This window comes from Medicago sativa, chromosome 1, assembly GCF_051527215.1.
Source record: "Medicago sativa cultivar Bolivia chromosome 1, Bolivia_mono, whole genome shotgun sequence".
Classification (NCBI taxonomy): domain Eukaryota; kingdom Viridiplantae; phylum Streptophyta; class Magnoliopsida; order Fabales; family Fabaceae; genus Medicago; species Medicago sativa.
This window is the reverse complement of record NC_140749.1, coordinates 91,300,999-91,312,521: the sequence shown is the minus strand read 5'-3', so window position 1 is coordinate 91,312,521 and position 11,523 is coordinate 91,300,999. Positions and strand designations below refer to the sequence as shown.

The window sequence follows — 11,523 nt, the reverse complement described above, 5'->3', positions numbered from 1 at the left end:
TTTCTTTTGAACAATTTTTATCTGATTGGGAACATCACCAAAACGATCCTTACTCCAGTTAGAAAGATCATTCACACATCGATTAATTTTGTCAGATATAAAATCCCCTGCCACCTCCCAAGAACCTTTCACTGCTTCCAAAATTCCACTATCACGTAGCCAACATTCTTCAAAAAGTTGTAATTTAAGAACATGTTGTTTTTTCTTTGGCTTCCTAGAAGCAAGCTGCAACCACAAAGGTAGATGATCTGAAGCATATTTTGTTAAATGCACCACTGAAGCCGAAGGATAAAATGAGGACCAGGCTGGCGTAGCTACCATCCTATCAAGGCGTGCCTTGATATTAGATCAACCATCTTGTCTATTATGCCAAGTAAATTTATCACCCTCAAAACCTAAGCAAGAAAGATTGTGATTTTGAAGAGTGTCCCTAAACATTGAAATCATATGAGAGCTTCCGAAATTCCCACCTTCCTTCTCATCCTGTGAAAGAATCAGATTAAAATCCCCCATGAGAAGCCACTTATCAGTACTTTCCACCAATGATAACTGGTCAATTAACTCGCAAGTTTTATGCTTCATTTGAGATTCCAGAAAACCATATACCCCAGTAAGCCTCCATTTCTCATCTCCATTCTCAATAGCAATTAAGATATCAATATGGTTAGAGGAAAAAGATAATACCTCCACTTCAACTCCTTCCTTCCAAAACATTGCAAGACCGCCAACACGTCTATTACCTTCTCCTAAACAACTAACGACAACAACACCAGATAAACCTTGAACATTCCTAAACTTGTTCATCTCAAAATCTTTTTTCTTAGTCTCTGAGAGAAATACACATGTGGGATTTTTATCTCGTAAGAGCTTTTTGAACGCACTAACCGTTCGTAGATTACCAAGCCCACGACAATTCCAAGCTATGCAACTCATTGTCTCCGATAAACACAAAAAACTCCTTATTGAAAGGGAAAATCAATACTCCTTATTAAAAGGGAAAAACAATACTCCTTATTGAAAGGGAAAATCAATACTCCTTATTAAAAGGGAAGACCAAAAAACATTATTCATGAGCAATTCATCAAACAGGTTTAGGGCATTCTTACTTAATGTTAATAGAGGTGGGCAAATGAATTTCAATGGTAGCAGCACGAAAGAAACCCTAATTAAGAATGCATAGTGTATATCTTCTCAACGATCAATCATCCCGTCAAAATCAATAATGTGGGCAAATGTAATTTTCCTTCAAATTGATTGAAACCCCTCACCTAATAATAGTGTAGCCGTAAAGTGAATTTAATAGAAGAGTTACCTGGTTAATGGCAAAACATGCTTCCTTATGAATTATCCAATTAGGCAAGTAATTAGCATATTAGGCACCGAACAAGAATTAGTATCTATGTAGAGGTGTAATCGCACGGAACAGCGGCAACTTTTTCAAACCCAGCAACAGGCTTGGAATCGCAAATCGCCTGAAGTATGGCTCATTTTGTGCTAGGAAGGCCTATGCGGTGGTAATATATTTCATTTTAGTCTCTTAAAAAAATATTTAGAGTATCATAAGAATCTTACAAAAAAAGTTATTTTTTTAAAAGAAAATATTAATTAAATATGATTTTTTTAACTCTTAAGTTTTATCTTCTAAACCCTAAACCCTAAACTCACCCAAAGAAAATTTTAGAACTCTCTGTTTCTGACTAACTTTCTCTGCTTCTCTCTCGTTCTCTTTGGAACCGAGAGTCTCGTGCGGTTTCTCTGCAACTCAATTCCTCTTTGGCTCTTTCCCTGCAAATCGCATTTTGCTTGAAAAAGTGAGTTTCAATCGCTGTTTATATCAGTATTTCTTCAACTCATTTTATCAATTTGTTAGTTGTTGCATACCAACATTGAAATCAAATACTGCATGTCTGCATTTAATAGCTGATTCATTTCAGTTGAGTACACTAAATTTATGCATTAACATCTTATATATATGTGTGTGAACAATGCGTGGCATCTCAATTTTCGCATTGTTTGAGTTGAGATAATTTTCGCATTGTTTGGATTTTCCCGCCACCCAATTCTCAGAAACCATTTGTTAACTGTCTATTCAAACTCTCGTCGTTTTGGGTATGCCCGCAAACTGCTTGATCAAAGTACTGAACCACACTTCTACTGATACTTCAAACTTTAGTCTAAGTTGTGCTTGAATTTCTTCATGTATTGTTTTTTTATGGTTAAAATGTGCACTAATCATAATATGTTTGTGAAAATGTGTACCAATAGGAAGCTGATTGGCAAAGATAAATATTAGAGCAATTGAAGGTCTAAAGACTCTAGAAGATGCACAACCTTTGTTGCTTAAATTAAAAGGTAAATTTATTGGATTTTGTTCATTTTTCATACAATTATATAATCTAGATCTATTATTCATGATGGATACATCTTGTTAAGTTCACAAAAGAGTAAAGGTTCACCAATGTCTTGCGTTCATGGAAAATATATTAACTGTTCTACTTGAAGAGTCATTTTCATACACTTACACACACGGACATTATTCAATGATGTGATATTTTATTGTTTTGCACTAAATAGTTGAAGTTGTAGAGATGATTTATTAATAAGTAAGGCTCAAATCTTAATTGTTCAAATCAGTAGAGAGACATGACTAAGACATTAGTTTTCGTATTGGTTTTTTTTTGTTTTAGAATATAGATCTGAATGGAATAGCAAGATTTGAATGAGGTGGAGAAAGGATCTTCATGGGAATTGGAGGCCAAGGACCTTCCTTGGAATGAATGGATATTTTTTGCCGTAATTACTAGTTTATTTTACAATTATGTCTTCATTTCTTTTTTATTCAATTTTCTATTATATGTTGGTTTATGTCTGATGTGTGAAGTGAATTGATTTCAGGATAACTGCGTTCACACTTTCTGCAAAAAATATATGATACTACTACTGTTTTGATATGTTTACGTTAATCATATTTATATTTGTTATTTGGTATGTAGGTATGATTCTGAAGGTAATGATGCTTCATTGTCTACTTTAAGCTCTAATTCAATTCCATCGTCCAACAATGGAAGCAAATCAGTGTACTCTGATTGTGTTCAAGTTTCTTACATAACCTCAAACCTTCGGGGGCTGAGAAGGTATTCATTTCAGAATAAATCTGGTCTAATAATGTATCCCATTATTTTGGATTCTAATTTTTCATTTCCTAGCATTGCTAAGATGGTTAATAGTTGATATCCAACTCAATAAATTTCAATCATATACATGATGTTTAATCTAGTCTCTTTTTGTACTTTGAGCAGCCTGCATTCTTCAGTTTTAGAGGATATATAAATTTCATAAGGTCAGATCAGGCAACGTGGTATAGTGCCTGTTAGACTTGCAATAAGTTACTGAAAGTGTGGGTGCTGGCTGGTGTGAAAGTTGCGAGAAAACAATGAAGAATGCAATTTAAGGTAATGAAGTTGTCTCAATCAATCTGGAAGTTACGGTAATGAAGCATGGGTTACACTTTCGTCCTACTGGTAATGGCTTTGATGCCATGTGTGCTTTTAATGTTTTTTATATGAGAGAATTATGATTGAATAACTAAAATAAATATTTAAACGAGAGAGAATGAATAATTAAGAGAGAGATTGTTAAAAAAAAAAGAGATAAAAACAAAGACACCAATGACATTTAAGTGGAACGGGTTGAGATTCCTTAAGTTTAGGGTGAAAAACACTACATTTCTCTCTATCTTTGTCATATTTTGTTTTCTCTTTCATCTCTTCCCTCCAGATTTCTCCGCACATTTATATTTTCTCCCATATTTTAGCCTAAAATCATCCCAAAGATAGAGACCTCAAATTAGAGAATTCTAATCTCAACTGAAACCCTTTGGTAAGGGATTGCACTTGGATCGTCTAACTTTGTGGCACCAAAGTTACCGGCCTTTGAATGCTTATATGCCATAGGATGAAAGGAGCGGTTTAGATAAAGCGAGTGTTGTAAAAAAATTGAAAACAGAAAACGAACACGCATAACATTTCTTTCCATCTTCTAAACCCTAAACCCTAAACTCACCCCAAATGACAGAATCTTATAACTCCCTGCGACTCTAACTTCTCTGCTTCTCTCGCGCGCTCTTTCTCTCTTAGAACATTTCTTTGCTTTTATTTTTGCATTGTTTCACCATCTTATTTTCTTCCCCTTATTAATCTCATTGTTCTAATAGGTGATACAGAAGAAGAATCTGTCTTAAAGACGGAGTCAAGATAATGGAACTCCACACCCACTTGATCAAGTTTGGATTTTCCCGCCACTCAAGTCTCAGAAACCATTTGTTAACACTCTATTCCAACTCTCGTCGTTTTGGGTATGTCCGCAACCTGCTTGATCAAAGTACTGAACCAAGAACGGTTGTTTCTTGGTCTGCTTTGATATCTCGCTACGTGCAAAATGGGTTTCATAAAGAAGCGTTATTGGCATTTAATGAGATGTGTACGTTGGGTGTTAAGTCTAATGAGTTTACATTCCCAACTGTTCTTAAAGCATGTTCGATTAAGAAAGATTTGAATATGGGAAAAAAGGTTCATGCCATGACTGTGGTCTCAGGGTTTGAATCAGATGCTTTTGTTTCCAACACTTTGGTTGTTATGTATGCCAAATGCGGGCAGTTTAGTGATTCTAAGAAATTGTTTGGTATGATTTTGGAGCCAGGCGTTGTTTCGTGGAATGCCTTGTTTTCTTGTCACGTGCAAAGTGATTTCTTAGCTGAAACTGTTGATTTGTTTAAACGGATGGTTGAGGGCAAAGTAAGACCTAATGAGTACAGCCTTTCAATTATATTGAATGCCTGTGCTGGATTGCGGGATGGAGGTATCGGAAGGACGGTTCATGGCCTTCTAATGAAGCTTGGACATGGTTTGGATCAATTTTCTGCAAATGCCTTGGTTGATATGTATGCAAAAGCAGGGAGGATTGAAGATGCTGTTGATGTTTTTCGAGAAATGATTCACCCAGACACTGTTTCTTGGAATGCAATTATTGCTGGTTGTGTTCTTCATGAGTATAATGATTTGGCTTTGATACTGTTGAATGAGATGAAAAAGTCTGGAAGCTGTCCCAATGTGTTCACCTTATCAAGTGCCTTAAAAGCATGTGCTGCAATGGGGTTGAAGGATTTGGGGAGACAGATACATTCTTGTTCGGTAAAGATTGATAGTGATTCAGATTTGTTTGTGGCTGTTGGACTAATAGATTTGTATTCCAAGTGTGAGATGATGGATGATGCAAGAAGAGCTTATGATTTGATGCCAACAAAAGACCATATTATTGCAGGGAATGCTCTGATCTCTGGTTACTCGCAGTGTGGTGATGACGAACAAGCAATCTCACTTTTTTCTGAATTGCACCATGAAAATATAGATTTCAACCAAACTACTTTGTCAACAGTTCTTAAATCTGTGGCCAGCTTGCAGCAAATCAAAGTATGTAAGCAAATTCACACACTTTCCATCAAATGTGGAATTTATTCAGATTTCTATGTTATAAACAGTCTGCTTGACACTTATGGAAAATGTAGTCATATAGATGAAGCTTCAAAAATATTCGAAGAGCGCACTTGGGAAGATTTGGTGGCTTACACTTCTATGATAACTGCATATTCTCAACATGGGGATGCAGAAGAGGCTTTGAAGCTATATTTGCAAATGCAAGTTGCAGACATCAAGCCTGATCCGTTTGTCTGCAGTTCTCTTTTAAATGCTTGCGCAAACTTGTCGGCATATGAGCAAGGGAAACAATTACATGTCCATGCCATTAAGTTTGGATTTATGTCTGATATTTTTGCCAGCAATTCTCTTGTTAATATGTATGCAAAATGTGGAAGCATAGAGGATGCTGATCGCGCCTTTTCCGAGATACCACAGAGAGGTATAGTCTCATGGTCTGCAATGATTGGAGGGTTGGCTCAACATGGTCATGGTAAAGAGGCTCTTATCATGTTCAATCAAATGCTTGAAGATTGTGTGTCACCAAACCATATTACATTAGTCAGTGTTCTCTGTGCATGTAATCACGCTGGTTTGGTAAATGAGGGGAAACAATATTTTGAAACAATGGAGGAAAAGTTTGGAATCAAACCAACACAAGAGCACTATGCTTGCATGATTGATCTCCTTGGAAGATCAGGGAAACTAAATGAAGCAGTGGAGCTTGTGAATTCCATTCCATTTGAAGCCGATGGATCCGTTTGGGGGGCGCTTCTTGGTGCTGCAAGAATCCACAAAAATGTTGAACTTGGTGAGAAAGCTGCAGAGAGGCTTTTCACTCTAGAGCCAGACAAATCTGGTACTCTTGTTCTCCTTGCAAACATTTATGCATCAGCAGGGATGTGGGAAAATGTTGCCAATGTTAGAAAGGTTATGCAAAACAGCAATGTGAAGAAGGAACCTGGAATGAGTTGGATTGAGGTCAAAGACAGGATACACACTTTCATTGTTGGAGATAGAAATCATTCTAGAAGTGATGAAATATTTGCTAAATTGGATGAGTTAAGCGAACTTCTAAGTAAAGCTGGATACAGTCCCATCATAGAGACTGATATACATAATGTGGAACGAAGTGAAAAGGAAAAGCTCTTATATCATCACAGTGAGAAACTTGCTGTGGCTTTTGGATTAATTGCCACACCACCTGGAGCTCCAATAAGAGTAAAGAAGAATTTGAGAGTTTGTGTTGACTGCCACACCTTTCTCAAATTCGTATCTAAGCTTGTTTCAAGGCAAATTGTTGTCAGAGATATTAATAGGTTCCACCATTTTAAAGATGGATCATGTTCCTGTGGTGATTATTGGTAATATCATTAAGATGACTCATTCGTTATATATACGTACACGGAAAATGCCGATTCTTACAATTTGATTGTAAACAAAACACACGAATGACACGGTAATCCGTGGAAAAAATGTTGTTACTTTCTCTTCCCCTTTTTCCCTCCTTTTTTTCTTCTTTCTTTTTCTCTTTTAAAACGAAGACAGAAGAAATAGGGAAAGAAGAGAAAGGAAACACTCAAGATTGCCATATCCCTCCATCACGACAACATATCCAACCTCACTGGCCTTTCCGTTGTGAAGACGATGGTGCCCAATTTCCAGTTGTTGCTGAGGATTGTTGTTCGATTCTTTTGATGGAGGCAGTGATCGTTACTTGGAGCAGTTCTGTTGTCCCTTTAGGAGCCTCTGAGCGACGAAGAAACGACGGCTGTGAGGGAATCAATTTTGTTAATGTAAGTTTTATCGAATCTTTTTTTTTTAACCTGGATTTAATTTAACTTATATATTGATATTATAGAAGTTCCCTCACTGTTTTTGTGAAGATTATGTACTTCCACACATCCCTATTGCTTGTAAAATAATTACGAAGGGAAGTTCAATAGCTTGTGATCGGAGGAGTACCATATCTAGACCACACTGTCTCTTCAGGCCAATGTGAATGTGAGTGTCTTACAAAGAATTTCACTGTCTTACAAAATTTAAGAATACTTCCTTTAGAATTATAGGATTAATTTCCCACCTTCCTGTAGGACCAATGCACACAGTATTTTTTTTTTTTTTCTGAATTATTTTCTAAAGTAAGTTAATGATTCAATTTCTTTTTAGGTATGTATTCTACACTGCGTTTACCTTGACAGATAGAAAAACCCCTTTCACCCCATCTTGTTGGAATATGGTCATATGGCAGCAGTTATGCAGCAAAGGAAAGAAGAGATCGCAGAAGTGGAGCAATGGATGGATTTGGATGGCACAGATGCATCAACCTACTAGAATCACAGCTTTCTTTTGGCATAAGCAATCCTGCTTGAGTGTTTCCAAAAAGGTTGCAAATTGCTATTGTACTTGTGCTGAAACTTTTTGTTTATAAATGTGAAATGCAATATAAACATATGATTTGGCACTTCTAATGACATTCGATTAACTGCGGCTTAGTTGCAATTACTCAAGACATCTTACTCCACTTTCACCCATTTTATTTGACATCTTACTCTATCTTAAAAAATTTCGAAAACTTCTCCTAGAACTCGGAATTGCTATAATTAGTCCTAAAACCTCACAAAATTTAAACAATAAATAGTTTTTTTTGAGGCCATCTTACTCTCATGATACTGAATACAATACATAGCAATAAATAAATTGCAATTACTTAACACAAACAATACCATGCATAATCATATTGTCAGAAGAAGTAACACAATCTGATGAATAAGTTACTGGGTGATATATGTTTTTATCATAACTCAACAACATCATGCATAATAGCAGCTAAATTATTGTTTTTATCATTTTTGTTTTCTTGTTTTTTTCAGGCTTAGATACCAAAAAAAATCTCGAGAAAATATTTCAGAGAAAGACTCTGAGAGGGAGATGTACGCTCAAGAAAATGATTTATGAAAATGAAATCGCTATGCTAAGCAACTTTTAAAGGATAAATTCATGTCTACAGTCCAAATTCATGAGAGTCTTGTGTCCTCAATGGTGGTGAAAAAAAAGAGATAAACTAGAGTTACAAATGACGATAATATTGATTTCCTAGTAAAACAGCATACAACATTTCATTCCAAGTGTCGGGAGCACCAGCTAGACACCAGTGACTGCAGTCCTCATAAGAAGTTCCTCGACCAGTGAATATAGAAGGGTGACCATCTATCCGCAGTTGTGTTTGTAAAGTAATGTCAAGCCAATAAACATGACTTTTCATGTTACTCAAAACATTCTGAACAATGTCTACACCAGGATATGCTGGCTTTGATCCTTCCTCTGGCTTAGTTTGTTCCAGACAGTGTTTTTCCCTTGAAAATTTATGAAGCATTATCAGTTTAGTGTGAATTTTATAGTTAAAATGGGATTATAAATTAAAGATTTAAATATGTTTTTTTTTATCTCTTCAAATAGTGTCATTTTTGTAATTTAGTCTTTGTATAAATATTGTTTTGATTTTAGTCTTTGCAAATATACCGTTTTTACATTTGATTCTTGTTGTTTTATAGTATACCTCTTGCAAAATTTGTTATATAGAATATATGATTTTAATCCATCAAAGTAAGGATTAAAATTAATATTACTGATCTCAATATGACCAACTTTTGCATGGACTAAAACAAAATAACTAACCAAAAGCAAACAGTGGTTTCTTCTCATTTAAAAAAAAATGGTATATTTACAAGGATTAAAATAATTTTTTTAAAAGAGCTTATCTAATTTTTTTTAATAGAAATAAAAAATAAAAAATGATATATTTATGGGAAATTAAACATATTTAAATCTTGTAACCAAAAAAAAAACATATTTAAATCTAAATTAAACTTACCCTGAATGTGCAGCAGCAATTCCTTGAAAGATAACAGTAGTCTTTGAGGGATCAATGTTAGAATCAATCCAATTAGACCAAGTGGTTAACCCAATCTTGTAAGCTTCAATGTTATCCATGTCTTTCATTATCTCATTTCCCACTTGAAAGTGTCTGTGGATGATTAACATACAAACATTAGCCAATATCCACAAACCTCAATTCTCTTATTGAGAAGTTGTTGAACACTCTTATTTGATACTTAAAAGCTAGTTACACTAGTTTGTTCTTCTTATCATTCGGTACATAAAGACCTATAGCCAATAATAAGAAAAAACTAACTAGTATAACTAACCTTATATTCTAATAACTCTCTCTAATACTCACTAAATCACAAAACGAGTCTTGAAGAAAGTGTTACTAATCTATTTCATTTTATTAAATATATAGCTAAAAAACTTTAGTACATTGGAGTCTGTCCTGTGTGAAACCACCAATGATAGGTATTGAAAATCAAAACATCTCCATTCCACTTGTACCGAGATGAAACGGAGTCAAGTTTTATAATTCTTCCCTTTTCTCTATCACGAACCGTATCCACTAGGTACCCATCTTTCACCCACACTATTGAAACTTCATACTCCTGTAACACATAATAATGCGACAATGTTACCAAGATAACTTATCAAACAATTATCAAGGATCAAAATTTTCCTTTAATTTAAGATTGGAGTTGAAGAAAACTACCAGAAATCTGAACATAGAAAGATGTTTTGTTAGTCTTGTAAAGGTGTAATTTGATTCTGGCACTGCAATGTGAAGCAAACAAGCAAGTGACTGCCACATATTGTCGCTTATAGAGTCCCCAACAAACATGATCTTTTTCCCTCGGTATGTCTCCAAGAATTTCACACCATCAAACCTGTTAATTAACCAACATCACTTGCAAATATACAATTAGTTTTGTCTTAGGTGTTTTGTTTTAGTTCTTGCAAAATTTGTTCATATTGAAATTGGTCGATAATATTTATTTTAGTCTTAATTTAGTGGTACTAAAATCAAACATTTTACATATTATAAGGATCAATTCCAATAAAAATAAATATTGCATCAACTAATACAAAATAACAAGGACCAAAATCAAAATCAAAACGTAGTATACATGACTAAAAATCATATTTAAAATTAGGAAAGAGTGGAGAGTGGAAACAATGAAACTATTATTATTACCTTGGAAGATCACATGCAAAAGGTTTCCATCTATATTTGAGATAATCTTGATCTGGTCTACCATTTCTGAGACAATCAAATCCCTGCACTATAAAAGGACAGTCCCTTGAGGCATCATAAAGAGGGTAGTATGGATCATCAACAACCCATTCCCCTTTAGAAAGATCACATTCTTGAGCATGCACATAGTACAGTGTAGGTGCCACTGCCCATAGAAGAACGAATGTGTGTGGCAGAAGATGTAACAAGAAATCCAATGTCATTTGATATTGTCTTAAAATCTTTCCAAACCAAACCATGATTGTTTGCCATTTGTATAGGTGGGAAAGGTAAGAATGATCCGCTAGTTACGTGAGAATGTTTTAAATGTTCTTTCTTTTAGATATGAACAAAATCTTTTAGGAATAGCCAATCAAAATATTTTAATTAATTAAAATAAACACAAAATAAAATAAAATAAAATAAAATATGCACATTTTCCTTCCGTTGTTTTCTCACTGTTCTATACAAATCAAATAACCCACGACGACTCCTTCCTTCTTCACTACAAATCCCTATCTTCCTGTATCTTAATTAGAGAAACTTTCTAGAATATTTCTAGAATAAGAGAACTTATAGAAAACTTTAAAATTATAAGGGGTCCTTGACCATATACCTTACGTTATTTAAATTAGCTCATTCCTTTAAACAACATTTTCCATAAGTATTAGTTATAAATTATAAATTAATCTTTTAAAGTGTTAATCGATTTATTAAGGTATTAAATGAAGTATAAATTTATATTGTTTTAATATAAGAGTTGTACTTACAAAATTTCAGCAAACAATATGATACTTTTTTTGTTCCGGGGAGCAACCAATAATGATACATAAACGTCAACTTTCTGCACACTCGCACGACACTTGATTAATCACATTAAAAAATATAATTAATTCAGTTGAATAAATGTTTGATTGAATCACAAACAAA

At 34.5% G+C, this 11,523-nt stretch overlaps 2 protein-coding genes, 1 long non-coding RNA gene and 1 pseudogene across 5 annotated transcripts; 2 read left to right on the top strand and 2 right to left on the bottom strand.

The window, feature by feature from the left end:
- Positions 1–348: 348 nt before the first annotated feature.
- LOC146959086 (uncharacterized) lies at positions 349–933 on the bottom strand. Its single transcript, XM_085753018.1, has one exon. It carries the CDS (start codon positions 931–933, stop codon positions 349–351), a length of 585 nt encoding a protein of 194 aa, XP_085609144.1.
- A 734-nt stretch (positions 934–1,667) lies between these two features.
- Positions 1,668–3,130, top strand: LOC146959085 (uncharacterized). Its single transcript, XR_015024807.1, has 3 exons — positions 1,668–1,811; positions 2,266–2,352; positions 2,994–3,130. It is a non-coding gene; the product is annotated as an uncharacterized LOC146959085 (long non-coding RNA).
- Positions 3,131–3,299: 169 nt separating this feature from the next.
- On the top strand, positions 3,300–9,004 carry LOC146959084 (pentatricopeptide repeat-containing protein At5g04780, mitochondrial pseudogene; annotated as a pseudogene). Of its 2 annotated transcripts, XR_015024806.1 has the most exons (5): positions 3,300–3,452; positions 4,214–7,267; positions 7,358–7,475; positions 7,641–7,857; positions 8,345–9,004. The product of XR_015024806.1 is annotated as a pentatricopeptide repeat-containing protein At5g04780, mitochondrial pseudogene, transcript variant X2 (transcript). The 2 variants fall into 2 exon arrangements; XR_015024805.1 differs by lacking the exon at positions 8,345–9,004 and having other exon boundaries at positions 7,641–7,973.
- LOC146959083 (protein trichome birefringence-like 42) lies at positions 8,423–10,901 on the bottom strand. The gene is made up of 5 exons (XM_085740608.1): positions 10,555–10,901; positions 10,072–10,246; positions 9,792–9,967; positions 9,346–9,498; positions 8,423–8,827 (listed from the first exon to the last, which is right to left on the bottom strand). Exons 1-5 carry the CDS (start codon positions 10,851–10,853, stop codon positions 8,542–8,544), a joined length of 1,089 nt encoding a protein of 362 aa, XP_085596734.1. The 5' UTR covers positions 10,854–10,901; the 3' UTR covers positions 8,423–8,541.
- Positions 10,902–11,523: the final 622 nt, after the last annotated feature.